Source organism: Mugil cephalus, chromosome 21 (assembly GCF_022458985.1).
Source record: "Mugil cephalus isolate CIBA_MC_2020 chromosome 21, CIBA_Mcephalus_1.1, whole genome shotgun sequence".
Lineage (NCBI taxonomy): Eukaryota > Metazoa > Chordata > Actinopteri > Mugiliformes > Mugilidae > Mugil > Mugil cephalus.
Window position 1 is genome coordinate 616,940 of NC_061790.1, and position 25,426 is coordinate 642,365.

General features: G+C 48.0%; 1 protein-coding gene across 3 annotated transcripts; it reads right to left on the reverse strand.

The window, feature by feature from the left end:
• arid1b (AT rich interactive domain 1B (SWI1-like)) lies at positions 1–25,426 on the reverse strand. Of its 3 annotated transcripts, XM_047573472.1 has the most exons (23): positions 24,545–25,426; positions 20,120–20,311; positions 18,682–18,846; positions 17,842–17,946; positions 15,771–16,002; positions 15,582–15,659; positions 15,218–15,376; positions 13,533–13,863; positions 12,646–12,840; positions 11,537–11,685; positions 11,367–11,458; positions 10,201–10,344; positions 8,669–8,878; positions 7,581–7,788; positions 6,466–6,601; positions 5,700–5,878; positions 5,164–5,296; positions 4,954–5,070; positions 4,790–4,865; positions 3,843–4,614; positions 3,627–3,757; positions 2,213–2,807; positions 1–1,768 (listed from the first exon to the last, which is right to left on the reverse strand). In XM_047573472.1, the coding sequence occupies exons 1-23, from the start codon at positions 25,235–25,237 to the stop codon at positions 750–752; spliced, it is 6,111 nt and encodes a 2,036-aa protein (XP_047429428.1). In that variant the 5' UTR covers positions 25,238–25,426; the 3' UTR covers positions 1–749. The 3 variants fall into 3 exon arrangements, with proteins under 3 accessions (XP_047429428.1, XP_047429429.1, XP_047429430.1); XM_047573473.1 differs by lacking the exon at positions 10,201–10,344; XM_047573474.1 differs by lacking the exon at positions 12,646–12,840 and having other exon boundaries at positions 24,545–25,425.

Sequence of the window (25,426 nt, forward strand, 5' to 3'; positions counted from 1 at the left end):
CAGAGTTCATGTACGTTTATTCTTTAACATGTTGTGGAACATATAAAGATCTGAAGAAAAAACGACGTCGGACTACAGTCACCACCCGCCACCCTTCGACTTCCTGTACAAACAGTCTCTCAAATCAAACTCGCCCCCAACCCCCACCCTGAAACTGAGGTTTGTCTTTAAATACAGGAGAAGTCGTCACCTCCACCTGGACGTCCAGGTGAGCAGAGCTGATTAATGTACATCGAGTATTTACAGGAGGACGATGAAGGAGTCGTAAAAAGTTCTTAAAAAACTTAACGTGAAGTCCCCCCCCCCCCCATCGCCGTCCACCTCGCCTGATACTGCTGTGGTTCGGCAAAAATACTGATGGTCAAACTGCAGATGGTCAGAAATTCACATTAAAAAAAACAACAACAACAAAAGTATTGCACCAAAACAAAGTCCAGGAAATAAACGTCCTATCTACAGCGTGGTTCACCCCAGCCCCCCCAGCCCCCCCATCCCATCCCAGCACACAAACAAACGCTGCCCACCGTCACACTTTGGTTAAAACAAAACGACAAACGTAATAATAAAAAAAAAAAAATTCAAAATACAAGTATTAAATATTTTTTTTTTGTATTAAAATTACTTAAAAATTCCAAATAAACTTTTGCGGATGGAGCCGAGGAGCTTTAGATATTCTCTGTATAGATTCATTTGTATGTAAAAACCTTTCTGTTCTTTAAATAAAAATATATTAGGAGCCGGTGTCGGTGTCACGAGCGGCCGATCTTAAACAGTACTTCACACATGATGGACGCCACGGACGAGTTGAGGGCGGCCGCCAGCGAGATGTCCAGCAGCCGGCCCTCGTACAGGAGCAGCTCGGCCCGGTTCTCGTCCACCCGGGCCACGGCCAGCAGGGCCTTGGCGGCGCGGCACATCATGTTGATGCTGGGCGGCTCGGGCGGCGCGGCGGCGTGGACCAGGCCGTGGGGGCTCTGCTGGTACTGGGCCACGGCCACGCTGTCCTCCAGGAAGCCGATCAGAGTCCCCACGCTGCCCTTCAGCAGAGCGATGGCCCTCGCCGCCGTGGGGTCGCCCTGCGCCAGGTTGGACAGGACGGCGACCGCCATCTCCCGGCACACCTGGCTCTTCCTCTCGCCCACCAGGCGGACCAGCACCGAGAAGAGCTTCTGCTGGCGGCTGAACGGCGGCGTGGCGAGCAGCAGGTCCACGTTGCAGTCCTGGATGCTCAGCTTGCACAGACACTCCAGCACCAGTCTCTGAGGGGTGAGGGACGAGAAGCCGCCCGCCGAGGAGAAGGGGTCCTGGGCCTCGGCCGACGGGCAAACCATCCAGTGCAGCAGCCCGTCCAGGATGGGCAGGCAGACGCTCTCGGGGTACAGGGAGAGGTCCAGCTGGCCCGAGATGTTGGCCAGCGTCACCAGCGTGTTCTCCCTGAGCGCCGCCAGGCAGTCCCACCACCACTCGTCCCGGCTGCAGGCCCGACCCTGCTCCTCCTCCCGCTGGTAGGCGGAGGGCGACCGTTTCCTCCGGCGGGGGTGGTGGTGGTGCAGCAGCACCAGCCGGCCCAGGATCAGCACCAGGCCGGCGTGACGCGACAGGACGCCGTCGTTGCCGGGGACGAAGGACAGGTTGCGGACGATGTTGGAGATGCAGACGCAGCGTTTGGCCAGAGAGTCTTGCCAGGACTCGGCCGTGGACAGCGGAGCCTCGTCCCAGCAGCGCGGCTCGTCCTCCACCTGGCTGAGGGGACTCTGACCTCCGACCTCTAGAGACAGCACAGCACATGGACACCGATTAGTACTGTTCCTACGGCCACAATGGAAATGGGCAAGAGAGCTTTAAGTAGGGATGTAATGATGCGTCAAATCAGCGGAGGTGAAAAATGTTAAAGAGTAAAATATGATTTAGAGTTTTTATGCATCCAAGTACAGACGCTTTTTAAATATGCACTCATTGAATAGTTTGTGTGTGAAGTTACATCCGAGCTCAAAAACGATGAGAAATACTTTGATTCGTTTAGGTTCCTGCTGCAGCGACGTGGAACGTTCTCAGTCAAACTGTAACCGAGTGTGTGATAAACTCCATCAGCTTCATGCGGAGACGTTTTCTTTTAGACTGAATGTGTAACTTTATTTGTTATTTGCATCGTGTGTTGAATCTGATTTTAATGATTCGGTCTCTCACTTCGTCCCCTCCTCACCCCTCTCACCTTCTTCACGCTCAGGACTCCTCCCCCCGTCGTCTTCCTTCCTGTCCAGGTGCTGTGGGGGGGCGGAGTTTCCTGTGCGAGGCTCAAAGTGCGTCTGAATGTGAGCGGTGGAGTCGCCTCCTCCCGCCTTCCAGTGCAGGAGGCCACTGATGAACCCGTTGGGTCGGCTGAGTTTAGCCCAGCGCTCCTCCACCTCCTCCCACTCCTCCCCCGTCTCCTCCACCTTGATTGGCAGCTTGTCGTACTTGCTGGCCTGTCGGAGGGGGGGCTGGGCCTCCTCCTGGTGGTCCTCCGTCACCTCCACCTCATCTCTGAGGGCAGGTTTGCTGTCCTCCGTCTCCTCTGCAGGGGCTGTGTGCAGCAGCGCCGTCTCCTCCACCTCCTCCGCCTCCTCCGCCGTCCTCCGGACCTTCTGCTCCTCCACCGTCCGGCTCTCAGGCTCAGGTGTTGCAGGCAGCAGGTCGTCCTCCTTGGGGAGGTGTCCCAGCAGCGTCCGCCGGCCCTCAGCTCCCACCTCGTACTCCTCCAGGATCCCAAACATCTGGATAAGGCAGCGACGGTAGAACTCCACAATGAGCTCCAGGAAACCAGGGAGCTACGAGAGGGGGGAGGAGTCAGAGGAGGAGTCAGAGGAGGAGTCAGAGCAGGACACCACCCAGGACACCACCCACCACACAGACCAGGACACAGACCAGGACACCACCCACCACACAGAGCAGGACACCACCCAGGACACAGACCAGGACACCACCCAGGACACCACCCACCACACAGAGCAGGACACCACCCACCACACAGACCAGGACACCACCCAGGACACCACCCACCACACAGACCAGGACACAGACCAGGACACCACCCAGGACACCACCCACCAGTCAGACCAGGACACCACCCAGGACACAGACCAGGACACCACCCACCAGTCAGACCAGGACACCACCCAGGACACAGACCAGGACACCACCCACCACACAGACCAGGACACCACCCACCAGTCAGACCAGGACACCACCCAGGACACAGACCAGGACACCACCCAGGACACCACCCACCAGACAGACCAGGACACAGACCAGGACACCACCCAGGACGCCACCCACCAGTCAGACCAGGACACAGACCAGGACACCACCCACCAGACAGACCAGGACACCACCCACCACCCAGGACACAGACCAGGACACCACCCAGGACACCACCCAGGACACAGACCAGGACACCACCCAGGACACAGACCAGGACACCACCCACCACACAGACCAGGACACCACCCAGGACACCACCCACCAGACAGACCAGGACACCACCCAGGACACCACCCAGGACACCACCCACCACACAGACCAGGACACCACCCAGGACACCACCCATCTGGTTGTATGTTTTCAGCTCTAGTGTTTGAGGGTCTGACCTGCGTCAGGTTGAAAGAGCCGACGGTGCCGTCGTCGTACAGCAGGATGTTGATGGTGTCCAGCGCCCAGGTGCTCTCTGCCAATAGGCCAGACTTCAGTGACATCATCACCCGCCACGCCTCCGGGGTTCCTGACCAATCAAATCACAGAACCAACGTCAGCTGAGAGACCGAGTGTGTGTCAGAGTGTGTGTTGTGTGTTGTTGCGAGTCTGACCCGTGTCCTTGGCCGTCAGTCGTCGTCGTGGTTTCACTTTGGGGGCGGCGGCCTCCACAGAGCCTGGGGGGAAGCTGACTTCTCTGGGGACGAGGGGGAGGCCCTGGGTGGGCTGGGCCCCCGGTGGGGCCCCTGGCTTCTTCATGGAGGACAGATAGGGGGTGCTGTTTGGGGACAGAGAGCCCCCCAGGGGCCGGGGGAAGGAGGAGGGACTGTGAGAGCGGGTCACATGGTTAGGGACAATGGGCGCGCCCTGGAAGGAGGAGGGGGGGTTCCTGGAGGGCAGGGGGGGCATGGAGGAGGAGGAGGAGGAGGATGAGGAGGAGGAGGAGGAGTGGGGGGGGTACGGAGGTTGTCGCTGGCTCATGTGACTGGGGGGCCACTGGTTGTCCTGGTGGACTCTGCCCTCCTGGTCATCCCCCCGGTTCATGCCAGGATACGGGGGGCCCTGGCCCTGCCGGCCGTACGTATACCCCACATCTGTCCTTGGGTGCCACATGCTGGCCTGTGGCCCCTCCCCAGGGCCCCCGGGCACCTGTGACGGCCCTGAGCCCATCATGCCATGCTGTGGGGGCACCTGACGATCTCGACTGTACGGATAGGGGAACTGACCCTGGACGGGCCGACGCTCGGGGCCCATGTAGCCCCCCCCCGGCCCCCCGAAGGGCCCGAACATGTCGGACTGTTGAGGGCCGTACTGCTGGGAGCCAAGGGCCTCCCCCTCATGGCGCTTAGCCGCCGGATACACCCCCTCCATGGGACGCTTGTAGCCCTGAGACACAGAAGACTTTCATCATCACTGAGTCACAAAATCACACGACAACAGACACAGCTACACAATAATACACAACAATAGAAGATAACAGAGAATAATACACAATAATACAACAGACAACACACACCAGCCGTTTGTCAGGTTTCTCTTTCCTTTCTCAGCTGGAACTCACCTGCTGCTGAGGGAACAGGGGCTGATGGGAAGTGTAGGCCACGCCGTGAGCGTACTGCTGTCCATAACCGTCGTGCCTGACCGTAGAAAAACAAACGTGTTGGAAGAGTGAGACCACGCTGCCATCTTCAGGTTGACTCAGTAACTCACAGGTTCTGCTCTCACCTCTGGTGGGGGTATCTGTTGGTGGGATACATGCCGGCCTCATTTCCAGACGAGCCCATGCTGTTCTGACCTGCGGGGGGCGCCATGCCTCCCTCTGGACCCATCACATGGTCCGGTCTACAGGACACAAACACAACGAGGCTTCAGGATCCAGGGTTTGACCACAAATATGAGAGCAAGTAAACATGTAGCGTGTGGACAGTGTGTGACCTCCGCTCGTAGCCCGGGCCGTAGGGGTACTGGGGTCGGGGGCCCATCCCTGTTAGGGGTCCACGGGGGTACATGTCCTGCATGGCACCACTGGGTATCTGACTGGGACCGAAGGGCTCAACGGCTCCAGGACCTGATACAGAGAACGTCCGCATTTTATTGCAAATTTTAACGGGCTGAGAGGAAGAAAACGTGACGTTATGCAGGTGACATATTCACACCACCAGGTGGCAGCAGAGCAGGATGTCCCAATCAGGGACAGGGATATTATTTATTTTTATTTAGTCTTTATTTAACCAGGAGATAAAAATAATCTCTTTTTCAAGAGAGACCTGACCAACTTTGACTGAAAGGTTTATTGGACTGAGTCCAGTCGACTCTGGGAGAAGACAAGGACAGACTTTAGGAAGCTACAGGAGACCAACTGTAAGACATTTAAGACCAGAACAGCGCTCAGTATTTAAAGACCAGCCTCAGATTGGGGGTGGTTCTGAAACTGTGTCGTTTTCTTCTCGCTGTGGTTAAATCCTCCTCACCCTTCCTCGGCCCGCTGTAGGGGTCTTTGTTGGCATCGTATTGCATCCTCATAGAGGGGTCTGCTGGACCTCCTCCCTGCTGGAAGGGGGCCCCACCGGGTCCCAGACCTCGCTTGCTGTGAAAGGCCGGATCACTGCCTTCAGAGAACGGGTCCTGGATACTCACTCCTCCCATGGGCCTGAGAGAGGGGGGCAGACGATGAAAGTCTTTAAAGAGCTTTTGTAAAATGACAGTATTTCACAGCAGAAACAGAACAGAAACTAGAGCCATCAGTGTTCACTTTAGACTAGATGTACCACAAAGCTGGATCATGGGCCCACTTTCAGAGTCTGGTTGGTATGACAAGTTTTCTTGTAAAACCAGAAGAAAACCGTGAGAAACATCTGTTATTTGACTTCTTTTCTAATTTAAATCCCAAAACAGTTCTTCCTTGAATGAAGCTGGAAGTAGTCTGGTCCAGGAAGTAGTCTCCATGGTGACCATCCAGGAAAGTCTTCTTTATTTTTCGTTTTTAATCAAATCATTGTTTTCTCCTTTGCTTATCTTTCTGGTTTCTGCTTTCATAGATTGAAAGGTTGAAAGGTAAACTTACTTCTTTAGCATTTTTTTGTTTTTTAAGTTGAGCGTGTAAGCCCAAACATGAAATACCAGGAAGTAGACGGACCCTTTCGGTTTGTTACTTATCACTCATTATGCAGATGACACTCTAGTGTTTTACGTCTCTTTTGAGCCATTTCCGTATGAGTCTATCGAGCCTACTCGTACTTGTTTCCAGGCTGGGGGCCCATCTGGCTGTGCGGGGTGGAGGCAGGGGTCGGGGGCTTCAGGTCTCCGGGGGCCTCGGTCAGGGAGCTGCTGCTGGACTGAGGGGTGTGGGGGCCCTGTAAAGAGCCCGAGTTGGCTGCAGAGATACAGACCAGACAGAAAACCTGCTGAGAACAAGGGTCACGTGTCGTCATGTAAATAAAACAATCACACAGAGGACATCCACTCATCCCTAACCCTGGATCGTGTTGATCAGTCTCTCAGGTTTTTAGGGAGAAAATGGCTCCAGGTCTCGTCTCCTGAATATGGATATTTAGTCTTAAACGACCTGTGAGTTTTGTGACCATTTTATTTTCATAGTAGGGCTCGAAAGGCCACCTGATGCAGTCACACATTGTTTGTTTACACTGGTACTCATTCACTACTCTGCCACTTTAAGGAACGACGGTACATTTTACATAGCGGCAGATGAACCTGTCAGAGTCCAAAACTGAAATATCTAAAGAGTGAAATATGTCTGAATGTAGCCGTTTCATGTCAGAGTCCAAGAGAAGAGCGCCTCCTTCAGACTCACTGCACCATTTTATATCACTAACATCAGTGCTGACAACAAAAGTACAGCGTTGCACAATGTAGACAGACTTTCCCATTGCCCCCTAAGCCCACAATGCACTGGGGTTTTTATCATCCACTATGTCTACATTTCAAGTTCAATAAATAATAAACTAGTCGCAGAGATGAATCCAAAACCAACAGTAACTTTAACACACTATTCAAATCGCTACAACCATTTGAGCTTTGCTTTCTTTTTCTTTTGATTCTTACACCTTCTACTTTACTTTTCGTTGTTGTTTTCACTTCATCTGAATTAGTGTGAATGTCTCTGACTGGTTGGAGGACGAACCAGTTGAACTAATGATGAAAATGAGTCTAAGTTGAGGGTGTAAGTGGTTGTAAAATCAGTTTTCTGGAGTATTTTCTGGAACTTGCAGCAGCTGTGAAGTTATTCTGGAGAATATTTGTCTTGGACTGCAACAATAACAACATGATACACTTGATGAGATGATTTGAAACTTGTTTTTTGTTTTTAAAGACCAGGAGGAGTCATCTCTAACCTGGGGAGGGCGGCTGGATTTTGGCCTGGAGGGACGGAGGTTTCTTGGCGTCTCCGGTGGGCCCCGGGGCCTCGGGTGGGGGCTCCACCTTGCACTCGTAGGCGAACAGGTACTGGATGTACTGCTTCTTCAGGGAACTGGCCGAGCTGCTGGACGTCCCCACGCTGAGCTGGGACGACAACTCCCGCCACTTCTTGTTCTTGTTGACCTGGGAGGAGGGAGGTGGACATTCATCCAGAGACAATGTTTTTAGCCCTCCTTATTTTCACACCTTCACGTTCAATAACACTTCTTACAGTATCCGTCTTGGGCTGCAGATACATTTGATGAACTTGTTTTTGTTGTTGTGTTCGTTTCTAAAGGCAGATGAAGCTTTTATTCCCTTTTATAAACATGTCAGAATAAACCAGAGTGGCTGTTGTGTTTAGTTTGGAAACAATTCTGATAAAAATACAGAAACATTGAACGTCACAGGGAAAGAGAGATAGATAAGGAAGGAAGGAAGGAAGGAAGGATGAAAAGACAGAGCTGTATTTTTTTTTTTTTCCTATTACCTTCAAACACTTTTTATCTTTTGGGTCAATGTGACTCCAGCAAATGAAACCTCCAGAAAATGAAAAACAAGTGTATGTGTCAGAATAAACCGACATAGGGAATAGTCTGGAGTGTTTGACTAAGAAGTGATTTTCTTTGCTCACGCTGCAGCTGTTCATTGTCTTTGTTCATTGTCTAAAACAACACAGGAAACTTTTCATTATTTATCCTTATTTTTCAGCACAAAATTAATATGCCTTTGTTAATATATTTGTGTGAGTGAAATACTAGTTCTTTTCCATTAGTACTTTATGTTTGTAGACTTCTGATAAAAAAAAAAAAAAAACACAGATCCACCCAGAACCCCGGTCACATGACTATAGAGGAACATGTCCCCATAAGATCTCACTGATGTTTCTTTATATCATTTCTAAGTTCATATTCTTGTTCTCTATTATCAAGAACAACAACATCACACATGATGTTAATCAGATATTTATGGATGTTAAGGTTAACGAGCTACTGTGACCATGATTAAAGGAGGACTGTCTCACCATGGCCAGTCCTCCGATCTCTCGGACAGCCAGGTAGAGTCTGCAGAGGTCCAGCGGCTTCTTTCCGACGGCGGGCAGGTTTGGGACGGGCGTCCCCCTCTCCTCCATGAAGGACAGGTACCGGTCCACCCACATCCTCCTCTCAGGCTCGGGACCCATCTCGTAGAGCCGGGTGATCTTCTCGTTGGTCATGGTGGCCACGCTGGGCTTCTGGAGACACCGAGACATGAAGACCAGCGTCAGAGAGGAACGGCCGAACAGCGGTAAATAGACCTTATTTCCAGTTCTACTTTACATACGCTGTTACATCACAGAGCATCATTGCTACCCGACCTTTTACAGCTGGGAGCCTCTACCGCTGCACCAGGACAAGTATGTCCAGTATGTCCAATGAAAACCCCCAAAAATCACCTTCAAAGCCTCTTTCAGACACGCACCGTTATGAAAGACGTCACATTTATGGATCTACCCTTTATTTAATGTATATCACACAACCTGATTAGCAGATTAAGAATGGACTTAATAACCTGAACTGTTCTAGCCTGTAGCATCTGGATTTAACTATGTTTCAACCAATACAGCATCAACTGGATGGTCTTTTAACCAATCCAGCGTCTACCTGAGGGCGGGGAACGTTATTCAGTTTATTATGTAGATATCTGTCGGCCCTGCACCTCATTTAAAGCTCATAGTTCCTGTTTGTGGTTTTCAAAGCTGGTCTGTAGTCAGTTCAAAGGCTGAAGGATGAATTCAGTGTTTTACATAAATGTCTCTGAGCTGGTCTGGATCCCTGACAATAATAATAGACGCCTACTGTATACAACCGTCCAGAGACGCAACAAGGCCACAGCATGTCCATGTGTTCTTTCCCTTGGGTTCTAAATGACGGGTGGGGAGTTGAGGTTCGACTCTCTAGGTGTAGGTGGACTGATGAGACGTGACCTGAAGGACTAAGCCATGAGACGCATGAAGGGGAAAGGACGTCCACGTTTTGTCCAGAGAAGACAGATGGTTTCAAAGAGGAAGTGGAAAAGCGCTGAGGTCTGTCCACAAGACGTTTACGTTCACACCCTGACATCTGAACCAGGTCATTCAGAGCCAGAGACTTGGAGGAAACGTCTTCTAGGAACCAGGTCAAAGGTCACCCATGTCTGAAAGAGGCTTTAAACAACCTGTTTGCACGGCACCATGTCCCGAATGCTGCGCCGGTTTAGCGACATTAGGTAGCCACATTTATTTCACTTATTTATTTATCATCTGCCCACTTCCTCCAGTGTAAATGATGTTCTAGTTCCTGTTCATAGTCGAGTAAACATTGTCCATATACTATAAACCACACCACACTACTTACGCTACATGCTCTAACTGCTGACTGAACCTCTGGCTGATGATAAACTTATCTGGACATGTGGAATAAAAATAAAGTTTAAATCTGATCTGTGTGACTCTGACTGAAACACAGAAACAAAAGAAGAAGAAGAAGAAGAAGAAGAAGAAGAAGAAGAAGAAGGAGGAGGAGGAGGAGGCCTTACGGGGCTGGTCGGAGTCCTGAGCCAGGCGGGGCTGCTAATGCTATCGCTGTCCTCCCCGTGACAGGAGGACAGACTAGCTGAGCTGGGGGAGGACACGGGGCAGGGGGTGGGGGGCTGGGACACACACTGAGAGCTGTGGCTGTCCTGTGATACAAAACAAACACACACACAGACATCATTCACACACACAGAGGCATGTGGTGGAGACATCAGGACGTTTGGTTACAACAGGTTAGCAAGTCCACGGGGGGGGGGGGCTGGAAAATAAAACACGGGTTAAATCTTAAAACTGTTTCCTTCATAGTCCAAAGCTGAAAGCATCAAATAAGAGACGACTTTTTATCCGGATCATCTCCTCTTTTTAAGTTCCTCTGACGGTCGATGGAGCGTCAAACCGTGAACGCGGTAAAAAGTTAAAAAGTATTTTGTATTTTGTAATTTGGGGTATGAAGGAGCTACAATGAAGACGTGTTCGGGGCTTTACTGATGCAGATTTGAAGAACTGGGGAAAGGAAACGCCACCGACCGAAGATCAGTGGAGAACTACTGTGGAGGAAATCGTTTTAATGGAACTACTGACACATACTGAGGCTGCAGGAAGCACAACGGGACAGGAAACGGGAAAAATGGCTGATACTGGACCACATTAATGATGGATGGAGAGAGACTCCTCCCCAGGCAGATTCTGTTCAGTTTGTTGTTTCAATAATCTGGTGATAAAGATCTAAGTCAAATAAATAAATAAATATAACTTCAGAGCTGTGATCAAGGCGGACTCTTCGCTGGTCGGTAACGAACAAGGACAGAAAAACCCTTTCGACCCTTATTCTGGGTTTTGTGCAGCCAGATAAGGCAACGACAGCAGCTTAAGACCAAACATCACTTAACCTGAGCTGAAATATTTAAAATGTCCCGTTCTGTATCGGTCGATCTCATTATACCAAACTGAAGCTGCTGCTTCTTCTTTTTTATCGTCGGTTTTACTGGCGGTTGACTAGTGTCAAAGCTGCCAAAAGAAACAAGGAAGAAGAAAAACGGAGTTTTAAAGGGAGGAGAAACGTCCCTCCTCACACTGAGCATGAAGTCGGATACATTCAGCGCAAAGTAAACTTAAATGTTTTTAAACCTGAACGACTCATTCACTCATACTGTACCGAGGGACAGACCTTGGGTTTGGGTGGCTCCTCTTTGCTGAGCTCGACTCGCTGCTTGGCGTCTGGGTGAGGGCCCATCCCTTCTCCTGCCATCACCCCGGGCCCTGAAAGGAAACGCCAGCACCTTCAAACCACCTGTAGTCACAACCTCTACCAAAGTCCAGACCACTTTCTGGCCCTACCTGATGATGATGTGGTGTTGTAGGGGGGTCCCTGTGGCGTCATCCGCCCAGAGTTACTGCCTGGTTGTTGGCTGTAAGGACCCCCAGGTCCTGAGGGGCCTCCGGGGCCCATTCCTCCCATAGGTGTCATGGCCGGGTAGCTGCCCTGCCTGGAAACCAGAGGACAGAGAAAGGCTTTAAATCTTATTCTTATTCTGAGCCGTCGTCCAGCCGGAGGAGCAGTAAAGCTTCCAGGACCTGAGCAGAACCAAACAGAACCAGAGGATTTCTGACCAATCTGGTCCTGGAAGGAAGAACTTATCTCTAAACTGCCTCGTATGTGTGTATGAGGCTTCTCAGACTAAACGTTTGACTGATCTCCAGAGTTCTGCATGAAAAGGACTCAAAACATCAGAACTGAAAGTAGACGGGTGAGTCCTGGTGTCCAGTCTGTGAGTCCTTTAGACTGAATGTTTGTGGTAACAGCTGATCTGTTGGAGGAATCTGAGCCCATTGCTTCAGTTGTGAGATGTTGGTGGTTTCCTCTCATCAACATTTCTACTGGATGAAGGTCAGGACTTTGACTTGTTCCTAAACATTCATCTGGTTCTTCTGGAGAACCACTGGTGTTCTTGGGCTCCTTGTCTTCCTCCATGACCCAGTTTCTCTTCACATTCAGCTCATGGACTCATGTCCTGACATTTTCTTTCAGAGTTCACTGGTAGAATTCACCGTTCATTGGTCCATCAGTGATGAGCAGACCAGAGTCTCATCACACTGATGGAAACACTTGGACTCTGATTTTTCCAAGAAATTAACCTGTAATCCTAGAAATAAACCTCTCTGAGATGTAATATTATATTTCTGTTTCATGTGTTTCATTGTCTTTGTCTACGTTCAGAACAGTGTGAAAACCGGCTGATGTTTTGAGTCATTTTTATACAGAACTGTTGACTGGTTCCATTAAACTGTGGCAGAAGGAGGAGAAGCGGTGGTAAAAAGACGTCTGGTTAGTAAAACATCCCGAGCGTGACACATGCTCATCACACAGCTTCATCATCCACATTCAGCTTTCACTGCGAGAAAAGAAACGACGTGCAGCGTCTCTCGAGCTCGGTGACCAAACCTACCCATGATGCTGAGGGGGGGTCTGCACGGCGGGCTGAGGCTGAGCCTTGGCGGCCTGCTGTGAGTGGTGAGGAGGGTGAGGAAGAGGAGGGTGGTGGTGCTGAGGGTGAGGAGGGTGGGAGGGGTGAAGGGTGGGAGAGAGGGCAGGTCGACCCCAGGACTGGTTGTGGTAGACGGGGGAACGAGTGAAGGGAGGCCTGGGAAGATGGAGGGGTTCAGTCTGATGTTCCAGAAATACTACACGATTTATTTATTTAACCGGCTCAGGCCCAGTGAGGTGGGGGCTCTCTTTCACCCCCACCATCTTTCAAAAGAGACCAGGACCATGAACGAGCTCCAACATGTCTATGAGCAGCATCCAGTTACTTTGGGTCCTAAATATACTGGAATGATAAGAGGTATGAAGGTTCATAGATGCAGTTCAGATTGAGGTTTATTCCAAGAATCTGGAGCCAAAAGCCAAGAGCTGAGTGGAGATTCTAACCTCCTTGTTTCCACGTTAAATGAGAAGATAAATAAGAAGGAATTCTAGGAATGAACATAACCAGTGGCTTCAGTGTAGAGAAGACAGTGGTGGGTGAGAGAACCACAGCATGATACACACAATCCAACATGTGAAGACAATGAACAGATGTGTTCATATACAGCAGATCTCTGCAGTCACTTTCTGTCTTACATTAAAAGCAAAGCATTGTCTTCACATTTCAGATCTGTGTGAAGCTTATTTGACTCTAACTGGTCAGTATCATCTTGGACAGAAGGTAGAGACTGAGTCCAAGACATTGGACTTACAGTACTTTATCAAGATGTTTATCTTTATGGCCAGAATGTCAAAATGTATCTGGATGCCTTCTTTAGCCCATATCATCCCTCCCTACTTCGGCCTCACCTGTTCTGAGCAACGGTCAACGATGAGGAGTTGGCGGCCGGCCCGACCTCTGGAGGTTTGCAGCTGGCGTTGTGTCCTGGGGGGCCCATGCCCTGCCCGGCCGGCTGTGGCATGCCGGGGGAGGTGGGGGCCATGGTAGTCCCGCCAGCGGGGTAAGGTCGGCCCCCGGTGCCAGGTCTGGGGCCACGCCCTGCCGGCGTGGAGGGGCCCTGGCCGTGCATGGGACTGCTGGCGTTTAACCCCAGACTATTGGCCAGGCCGGAGCCCGGGCCAGGCCCGCTATAGTTGGCAGTGGGGGCCCCGCCATAGTGTGGGGGCCGAGGGTAGTTCCCTGTGGAGACAGATGGCATAAGTAGGTATCACACATGTAAGAAATTTATTTATATTTTTATTCGGTTTAACCCTCTAGAGTCTGAGTAGCATCAGCCTATAGATCAGGTTTTAACTAGTGTTTCTAGACCAAGTAAAACTAGACTGGTTCTAAATAACTGAGGTTTTTCCTGAATGTTGTCGTCATGTTATTAGGTCGCTAACAGGAAGGGTGAGAAAGCTAGCAAGAGGAGACGGAGAGCTAGCAGAGGAGAGAGCTAGCAAGAGAGAGAGCTAGCAAGAGGAGAGAGCTAGCAGGAGGAGACAGTAGCAGGAGGAGAGAGCTAGCAGGAGAGAGAGAGCATAGCACAGGAGGAGAGAGCTAGCAAGAGGAGAGAGTAGCAGGAGGAGAGCTAGCAGGAGGAGAGAGCTAGCAGAGGAGACAGCTAGCAGAGGAGAGAGCTAGCGGAGGAGAGAGGAGAGCTAGCAGAAATGGAGGAGAGAGCTAGCAGAGAGAGCTAGCAGGAGGAGAGAGCTAGCAGGGAGGAGCTGGAGAGCTAGCAGGAGGAGAGCTAGCAGGAGGAGAGAGCTAGCAGGGGAGGAGAGAGCTAGCAGGAGGAGGAGAAGCTAGCAGGAGGAGGAGTGCGAGGAGAGAGCTAGCAGAGGAGAGAGCTAGCCAGCTACACATGATAGAAAGAAACAACATGACAGGCTTTCCTATTGGTGAAACAGCTCCATCAACCAATCAGGACATGATGTGTCAGTGGTTGCTAAGCAACAGTGAGGCTATATTCAGTCTATGGAGACATTTAGACATTATTACTGGTTGGACACCTGATAGTTGTGGACATGGTCCTAAATAGTTTTAATGGAAATAGTTGTAAATAACTAAATGTGTTGATCAGCTTTAGAAATGTCCAGGTTAGATTTACATTCTAAGTTGTAGAAATCTAAATTCTCCCTTCTGGGATTTGATGGTTTTAGTGAATGTAACAAAGTGAACAGTTTTTAACATTAAAATATAGAAAGAGAAAACCTGAAGGAATCAAAACCGGCCCATTAAACTCTGGGGGCTCTTTTAAAGAAAAAAGATGGGGACACCAGATTTAGCACCAGCTAATTTCCACCTGTAGTCCTCCATAAAACATAAAACAGACCCCACAGAAAAACAAGTGCATCCATGATAAGCTTGACTAAACGCTCACCCTAGAGCTAGCCACTCTACTCTCTGACTAGTGTCCCAGTTTACATGCAACGTAAACATACTGTAAACACACTGAGCGATTACAAGTACCGACACACAGTACCACATTTACTTGTACATTTTCCTCATACATACTCCCGACAGCGCCACCTAATGGTAGGTCAGTGCGTACCTGGGGGTCCGTACTGGCCGTAGGAGTGGCTGCCCTGCTGGTAGGAGCTGTGGTGCATGGGGCCTCCTGACACCGGGTGGGGGGCCATGGGTGGTGCAGACTGCCCCTGGGGGCCAAAAGTAGACCCCTGGGGGCCACGCTGCATGGAGGCAGGGAAGCCTGAAAGCAGATGAGGGCGAGGTGAGAATCTGCTTCATTCCCTCTTTGTACACGTCTGTGAAGGTTCATCCAGGTCAAAGGTTTGATGTCTTTTTTCATTCATTCCTTCTGACGCATGTACATATATACGTATACTGTGCACATTCACATATACTTAATACACATGCATCATGTCCTGTAATATGTTAACAGCAGAGAGTCGTACCTCTGTCCTGAGTCATGGCCTCCTGGGAGGAATGAGGACCAACATCTGGTCCAGAGGCCTGAGGAGTCAGCTGAGACCCTGAGACACAGGCACAGACACCAGTTAATGCTAAGCTAACAATAGTATATAGTAGTAGTAGTGCTAATGGTGCTATTGGCAGTAGTGGGAGGTGACGTGGGCTGAACTCACCTGGTCCACTGGTGGGGGGGGACAGTGGTCCGGACCGTGACTGGCTGCTGGACCCAGCGGGGGACGGAGAGGGGGAAGGGGAGGGCCCAGAGCGAGTTGGTGGGGGGAGGCGGGGTGAGACGTGGGGGGAGAAAGGAGAGCGGTCTCCCTGAGCGCTTCCTGATCCCGACGCCCCTGAACTCACCGCGGCCTCTGTGCCGGTGGGCAAGTCATCGATGGAGCCGGACAAGTCCTGAAACACAGCGCGGTTCATCAGCCGGTTTATCAATGGAGCTACACTCACAACACCACTACTAGTGGTACTACTCCTTTAATTCTTTCCTGTTCCATCCTTCCTTCCCTTCTTCCTTTCCTCTTTCCCACTTAAATTGTTCCTATTCCTCCTAACGAGGCCTGATAGGAGGATCAGTAACACCTCCTCCAGCACCTATTAGAGCGGTAGGAGGAGGAGGAGGAGGAGAGTATAGTGCTGCTCAAATCTCCCATCTGCCCCTGGGCCTCCTGCCAGCCAATCACAGCGCAGTAACTCATCCTCCCTCCGCCCCTTGCCAACAGCTCAGCCAATCAGCTGCAGCGCTGCACCACACACACACTAATAATAATAATAAAGAGTTTCTCTGCAATTTCACCTTCACCACCTCCTCCTCAATACCCCCACCTCCCCTCCATTCCTCCTTCTCCTCCATCTTTTTATTCACCTCCTCTTAGCTGGGATGCTATGAAGCTACGATAACGTAGAGACACAGGTTAAGATTATTGGACTGAATCTCAGTCATATCTAAAGTCAAGTGACCTCGGCCTGGGAGGCCTTCGTTTGCAGCCGATATTTTCACTTTTTTTTTTAATTTATCTTCATGGAACTGAGTCCTCCTCCAGCCCCCTCCATCAACAGTTGCCGTGGCAACTGCATCAGCACCCTGACTTTAAAGAATAAATAAAAAGAGGAGACGAAAGAGGAGGAAGAGGACGAGGATGGCGACGCAGTAATAGGTAGAAATGAGGCCAGGGAGTAAGGAGGGAGAAGACGTTCCTCATGTTTTTTCTTTCAACATGTTTACGGATGGACAATATTTCCTGACTCACTCTCTCACTCTCTTGAAAAACCTTAAACTCCAGAGAAGAGAGGAAGACCCAGACTTGATCCCTGAGGAACTCCAAACAGCTTTTTAGTTGATTGAGATGCAAAACACTGAACGAAAACCTGGATTTTCTACATGTTTCATTTTTATAAAATCTCAAACTATCCCATAAAAACTGCAGCTACAGAAAAGGAAGGAGGAACAACGGCGTCCAGAGGTCTTTAGTTTATCCATCCAACACTGAGTTGAAACTACTTTTTTTTTGAAGGGCTAGTGTAGTAAACCTGCTTGAAAGAGTTAAATGTCTTTTAAATGTGGAGTTCTGCAGCACATCACCAGGACATTATTTCAGTTGCCCGCATGCAGCCGGGCCGACACCGGGCGACTCAGCGGGAAGCTTCAGGCGCTCAGAGCGTGATACCTGTGAGGCTCAGCTCCCAAAGAAAAGACGTCATTATCCACAACAACGACGACGAGCAGCAGGACAATGGAGAGCGCGCAGACAGCAGGGAGGTCTGAAGCATGTTCAATCTGTCACAAAGTCAGGGTCTGAATCACGACCACCGAGCCTGACAACAAACAACTCTTCTTTGTATACAACGGAGCTCCATCTGTCGGCTCAGAATCAGGACAGGAAGTCCAAACCCTGGGCTGACTCGCTCCAAAATGCAAAGGCTGTAAATGAAATTTAATCCCTGACTTTACCTTCTGCTGCTCTGGTTTACCTTTCTAGAAACAGGCTGAAGCAAATAAAGCATCACATTAACTTTTGTTCTTTAAGCAGGAAGGAGGAATGCCACAGTGGTGAATAATTTGCATAAACAGACAGTGAAACAAAAAGAGAAGAGGGCCCAGACTTGATCCTTGGGGAGCTCCAAACCTCTTTGCAGCCATTTAAGACAGGAAACACTGCTTTGAGTTTCATGCGTGCCCTCCTGTCTAACTGTCTAAGGATGGTGTGTCTCCTGGTTGTGTTTGTGTGAAGGACTTACCGGCAGGCTGGACGGTCTCTCTTGACTCATCTCTTCGTGGTTGGGTTTCCCAGGAGTCATAGCAGCAGACTGGCCCCGGCCCCCATACGCCTCCTGAGGCACCTCCTGCATCAAGGCAGACCAACGATAAGGTTTTTAAGGACTTTCAATCCTCTTTATCGTCATTGTTGTGGAAAACAACGAAACTGCCAGCTAGACCCGTCAGTGCTACATACAAACTCTATAAGACACAGTGGCTCTAAAAGTAAGTAAAACAAAGTTGAATACAATACAACAGATGCTCATCCAGCATATGTTCACACATTCATGTCTGGTTGAACTGCAGACATTATTGCATGTGGCTATTTACATTGTTCCATGTGGATGTTGCGTATAACAGGTGTTTCTATTTCCCTTAGAAATGCACAAAACCTGAATATGTAACCGGAAACACCTTCTCAAATATGTGAAGCTAAAACATTTCTACTCTGTCATGAGGTGGTTTTTCAGACGTATCGATTTAAAAGTGTAACACAAAAGTGCGCCGTTGCCACCGGAGATGACGCAGGGGGTCATGTGACCAGTTCATGTTTAGTCCATCTTTATTTAAGAGTATTTAAGAGAATTATGAGACGAGACTTTACCAGAGCTGCAGCTTATTCACACCTTTCAATGGAAACTCTGTGAGCTCAGCCTGGGAGGCCTTCGTTAATCTCTGAATCTGAATTTGAATCCGTTATTCCTTGTGTTTACTTCCCTGAATCTTTTGTGACGAACACTTGAGGATGGACCTGAAACTCTGAGGATAGAAAGTTGCGATCGGACCAATGGGATGTTGATGCAGGGAGGATTGAGTCGCACCTGTTGAGGAAGTGGGCGGGGCTGCATGTAGGGTGGCTGGCTGGGGGCGGCGGGCTGCTGCTGAGGAGGGCTGAAGTAGGGCGGCTGGCCTGGCTGACAGTATCCACCCATGCTCTGCTGCTGCTGCTGCTGCTGCTGCTGCTGCTGACTGTACTGAGAGCCCATCTGAGGAGAAAACAGGAACACCAGCGATAAGCAAAGACGCTTAAATCTGCGACACCACTCGGACCTCAGGGCCTACTTCCTGTTTAGGGTGGCTACTGGATCCTCGGTGGTGGTGGTTTCTGTGGACACTTCAAACAGTACTGAGGTTTTGGCTAAAGTTTTATTTAACTTTCATTAATAAATTAGATTTTTACATCAACACTCACTGAAATACTCAGAAATTCTACTGAATGACATAAAGATTGTTTTACTTTGATGGAATTTTTTGTAATTGTTTTAATTTTCCTGTGTTTCCAAATGAATGAATGTCTCGTATCTGGTTCCTGGTGCGACCGTCAACACTGTGTTATTTATGTGCAGTAGGAAAGCTGACGAAGATGAGGACTAATTAGTTAGACTTTCAGTCTTAGGTGGAGGGGAAACCAGGAACGTTGTGGAACAGGGAAACTGGGAAGAAGAACCTTTGTGGTGGCATGTGGCAGAATTCACTGGTCCGTGTTTATCCAGTGTTCGTTACTAACAGTGTTATATGAACTCACATTATATGTGAACATCAGCAAACACAGGTATCAGCAATGAGGGAGAACAAGTTCCACACACATTTGATAATAACAACCTGATGAGATTCAGCTTTATTTTTTTATATGTGCAGAAGAAGACACCCATTAACTTTTGAAATGTCTTTAAAATGTTTTGGAGGATGACTGACACAAACACCTGAATGTCAATGGCAGTTTCTAGTCAAAACACTCGGCTGGATTCCTGGAAAGTGACCCACATCTTTAATTTCCTGAAAACCTCCGAGTTCCTCTGACTCAACCAGAGGTTTATGAAATCAGTATCTGTGTTACTCTATTTCCTGATGATCACATGATATTTGTCACTGTGAAACCTGAGGTCACATCAGCTAGCATGCTAGCAGCGTTAGCCCCTGAAGCTGCAGATGAATCTCATCTTTCTCAACATTCACTCCAACTTCAGACCACTTTGAATCAAGGCTGGTTCACATGTGGACGGGGGTTTACGCACGATTAGCTGCTTCAGGCTAACGTTGTTGAGGCTAATGTTTTTACTTCAGTGAACGAGGTTCAATTTCTAACGCCGTCTCATTATCACTGGAGGTTTTCCTCTTGTTCACATAAAATGTTACACAGACAATACTCCGTTATATCTCCCCAAAAAGATCCAAAATAAGAATCCTGCTCCAACGGGTCGAATGTCAGGACAACACCGAGTTTAAAACAGGAAGAAAGACAGACAGGGCGCCTCCTACCTGCTGCTGGGGGTACTGCATCCCTCCCATCCCCATGTGGCCTCTGCCAGACATTCCCATGGGGTATCTGTGAGCCGAGGGGGAACCGTAAGGCTGCCCGGGGTACGGCGCCCCCTGCTGCTGGGAGTAGGGGTTGTTGCTCATGGCGTAAAGCTGAGAACGCTTCATCGCCATTGGGTCCATGGACGGCACCTGATGAAGATAAATGATGATTAAACCTCAATGAGGGATGTCCCGATTAAAACAGACTCTAGTTTAGACTGGTCACGCTCGTCATATTTCCTTTTAATTTTAGTTTCATCCGATTCCCAAATTAGCTGCTAGTTAGTATTTCCAGCTACTTCTCCATCTCCACATTGAGTTAGTTCTGGATCAATAAAGAATCAGTAAAGTTAACTGAGGAGGTTTGGAGACACTTCTGACACAAAGTTAGAGAAAAATTAACCCGACAGTCATGACTAATGTTTGGGTGGAGTTGTTAGAGACAGACTGACAAGGTTCAAGTATAAATGAGTTGTACCAGTGTAGGCTACATACGTAGGTTTCTGTGCCTACGTCCCACAGTCCTAAAGAAGAACCTTCAAGTTCTTCTTTATTTTAGAGACTCAGACTAGAACTGATCCCTGGAGGCTTCCATCCTCAGACTAATGTGCCTCAAGCTCCACTTTATTCAGAGACTCTTTGGAAGGACAGATGTCTGATTTAATTATGGAAAATATGTTGTGTACATATATATAGAAATGTGACGACATAGAAATCATGGGTTCAACAATTAGAGATTCGGCTCCTCTGATTCAATTACTGACAACAAGCCAACATTTTTTACAAAACAATATCAGAGACAAAGTCATAGACTGACCTCTATTGATGTTTGTGGAGTTTATTCAAGGACAGGCCTCATTAAAAGCTGCGTTGTGCATCAATAAAATACGTATCTAGATTAACCACCTTCCCGATTCACTGGGTAAGTCAGTATTATTGTGTTTTCAGTCAAATAAAACTAAGAAACGCAACAAAAGACAAAGAAACACGGAAAGAACTGCAGACATGTTCTGGTTTGGCTCATTTTAAACCACAAACAAAAGCTAAAAATGTGACTTTTTTCAATGCTTGGGTTCAAAAAGGTGAGAATATGTTTTTTGGTGTTGTACCAAAATTAATCTGTTTTCAGTGGAATTAAACAAAGAAAAGCAACAAAAGCAAAAAAAAAAAAAGAAAAGAAAAGAAAAGCTAATATTTTGTGTTTAAGAGGAATTGGTTCATTTTAAAATGAAAAAATGTGACTGAGATATTTAGCTGATTTGTTTCAATGTTGGTGGGTCAGAAAGTTGAGAATATTCTTTTTATTTTGTAACAAATGGAACTGAAGAGCAAAGTTGTTTTGTTTTCAGTAAAATAAAACTGTAATAAAAGCAACAAATGTAATTAAAGCTAATATTTAGTGTGTTTGTTAAGTGGAACTGGTTCATTTAAAACAAACAAAAAAAATGCTACAAATGCAACTTTATGAGACATTTAGTTCATTTTTCAGTGTTTGTGGTTCAAAAAGGTGAAACTATCGCTCCTGTTGTTGTTTTTAAGACCAAAGTAATGGATTGTGTTACATTATGTTGTCTGGAGAGATGGTTCAATTTGAGTTTTATGATCTGAATATTCAGCCCTAAGTGCAGGTGGTTAACCTTTATAAGGGATTCGTTTTATAACAGGGAGTGTGGTGGAGTCTCACCTGATGAAAACAGGGAAAGTACCAGGTGGGATATCTCAAGCCAAAGAAATACAACAAACCAGAGAGAAGAAAACAAGAGACTTCGTTCTACTTCTATTTCCATAGCCACCGTGTTATGATGACAGGGTTGTGTTGGCTCCACAGTCACTTAAAGTTGCTGCAACTTCTGTTTAACGCAGCTGAAAATATTCGAACATTTCCCTTAACTCATCTGAGCCTCTGCCTTTGAGCCCGTTATCCTCCCCCTGAAAAGTGTAAACTGAGCGAACTCTGATCCAGAGAGAAGCCTGAAACATGTAACTACCAACACTCCCGTCACATCTGAGCCATAACACCACACATCACTGCTTTCTTTTTAGAGACTCACAGTTTACTAAAAAGGTGACAGATTCTTTTGTGGAGTTAAGATGCCTGTTCTTGAGGTACAGTTAAGTACAAATACTACTGCACTTAGATTTTTCAGGTATCTGTACTTTACTTGAGTGTTTCTTATCCTTATTGTCTACGCTTGTAGAAAAATATCTGGACTTTCTACCGGAAAAACAGGCTCTTTAGTTTTTTAACGTCCACGGACGACATGACGTTAAAGACAGGACATGATCGGACACGACTAGAGCATCACACTAGAGAGGAGGAGGAGGAGGAGGAGGAGGAGGAGGAGGAGGAGGAGAAGGAGGAGGAGGAGGAGGAGGAGGAGAAGGAGGAGGAGGATGGACACGTGTGGAGTGAAAGGAAAAGCCAGACCTTCCCGTCCATCCATGGCCTAATTTCAGAGAACTGATCCCAGAATGATTCAGAGTCCGAATGAGTTTCTGGCTTCAAGAAAAGAGAAGCTGTTAAAATCATCATAGAGGACGTCTGGTCGGTTCAGTCTAAATTACTCTGACACAACTTTATTACTTTTGATAAATTATGAACACGTTTCATTAATGGCAAAAAAAATAAAAATAAAAAAACATACTTCAGCCTGTACTTTCTGACTTTTCCTTGAGTAACGGAGTTGAATCAGCACTTTTACCGGAGTATTTCTTTTCTAGAAGTATCTGTACTTTTACTTCAGTACAGAGTGTGAAACGCAATCAAAGCTGACTAACAAAATATGAGGGTTAAACCATTAGCTGCCCAGTTTGCTCTAAGAGGACCGAGCCGGTAGCATAACCTGTCCATCCAATAATAACCTCCAGGTAACGGCAACTCCAGACGGTTTCTATTTGTAGTGCAAAGAAGGACAAGTAAATTAGGAGAATGTGTACAGTAAATAAACTATCCTTTAAAAGAAGAATAAAACAGTGGACAAATTAGGAATAGACATTATTTTAATCGTCTCCTACGTTGGTTTACATAGTATGAAACAACAGGTGCTTTTTGTTTCTGTCTTCTAACGGTTTTAGTTTTAGTTTTTAGAAACAGAAAATGAAAATTGACCGGTTTCTAAAGTTGACGCTGATAAAAGAACAATGTCTTGAGTTTTACATTTTAGTTTTTGAATTTTGAAATGAAAATCGAACAACAGCTCATTTTTGGTTTTTTAATGTTGTTTTCAGAACAGAAAATCCAATCCAATATGTGGGCCACGTATTTGACATATCTGATTTTATTCTTATTATCATACGGGACAAAACTGTTTTAGTAATAAATAAAAAGGAACATTTTCAGTGATCTAAACGCAAAGTGGATTTGTCTTGAGGGGATTATTAGAGCCTTCGACATCAGTTAGTAGAAACATTGATGGAGTTTATTTTATTTATTTATAGTGCCATATTTTCCAAAAATACCCATGTTAAATATATTTATGTTACATGTTTTTCTACTGTTTTACATACATATTTTAATCCACCTCAGCCCTATTTATAAACACCAGCAGTTTAAACCCTTTATGTGCCAGTGTGTGTGATGCCATTACTAATATAGTTTGAAAAAGTTAATATAAATTTGTTTTACCGATTAAACCGCTCATTAAAACACCCCGGAGTATCGCACCGTTGACAGCAGCGAGCTACAGACACGTATAGCCTCTCTGCGGGCCTGTGCGTTAGCCTAGCATGCTAGTGTTAGCATAGCATGCTAACAAACCAGAGTCACCTTGGACACGGAATCGAAAACACCGACTTTTATCACACAAATATGTTGCTTTTACCGCTGCGCATTAAAAAACAATTAACCGAAGACGAGTTTATTTATTTCAAGAGCAACACTTCCAGATTTTCTTTTCAAATATGCGTGTTTGGAGGTGAATAAATTACGTCTTATCCGCAGTGGATAAAAAAAAAACAGCCGTTAGTAGCGTAAAAGACAACCATTGGTAGCGTAAAAATAACCGCTAGTAGAGTAAAAAACATCCGTTAACAGCGTGAATACCAACCATTAATAGTGTATATATAACAATCGTTAGTGTTGTAGAAAAAACAACCGTTGTTAGCGTAAGAAAATGCCGATAATAGTGTAAAAAAACAACCGTTAATAGCGTAGAAAAGAACCGTTTATTGTGTAAAAAAAATCAACCGTTCGTACTGTGAAAAACAACCGTTAGTGGTGCAAAAATTAAAAAAAAAAACAACCGTTAGTAGCGTAAAAAACAACCATTGGCGGCGTTAGCATAGCGGCTAACTGTGGAAGCTAACGTAGGCGCTAGCAGCAGGTTAGCCGTAAATAGGAGCGACCAGCCCGCTCTTAGTGCGGGGTATCGGGGTGTTATTCACCTGGGATCTGCCGCTACTCTGCCCGCTGCTCCCGGGGCTCATACTCGGGTGGTTTCTTTGTTGTCCTCCCCCCCAGCCGTGAGCTGCAGAGCCGTACTGGGAGCCCATGTCCTTAGCCGGCCCCATGCTCTGCTGCTGTGGCTGTGCGGAGGGATTATTATAATCTGGATATCCACTTCCATAACCTCTCATCATCGGGCTGGGAGACGTCAACAGCTGGTTTAATGTCGGCGTGGAGCCCGATGGGTGCTGCTGCTGCCCGGGGAACCGCTGAAAACCTCCTCCGCCGCCTCCTCCTCCACCTCCAGCCGGGGAGCTGGTAGTAGCAGCCATAGCCGCTTTGCTGTGGTTAGCAGCGGCCGGGCCCATCAGGCTGTTCCCCGGGCGTGAGGGGCTCATCATGCCCCCGTACCCGCTGGTCCCGTAGCCGGGCCGGGAGTTCGGGTAGTGGTGGTACGGGCTGCTGTTGCTGTAGCCGTCGTGGGAGTTCTGAACCTGGTCCATGGTGCCGTGTAGCGAGTGCGCCGCCGCCGTTACCCCAGTCCCTGGGCTTTGTTGTCCGCCATGTTGATCAAAGCAAGGCCCTCCTCTTCCATCCCCATAATAATGATTAAACCCGGAGCTGGTTCCACTCGGAGGAGGGTTGTTGTTGTTGGTGCTGGAGGTGGTGGCTGATCCCAGGCTGGCATCCATCCGCTCCTCCTCCTCCTCCTCCCCCCTGGTTCAGCTGCTCCTCCGCTGGGATGCTCCCCACCTGGAGGACGTGTTCTCCCCCTCCATGGTTCCTCTCCGGATGATGAGGATGATGATGATGATGATGTTTATGATGCTGTGTGTTTGTGTCCCTGGTGCTGCCTGATGGAAGGAAGGAAGGAAGAGAGG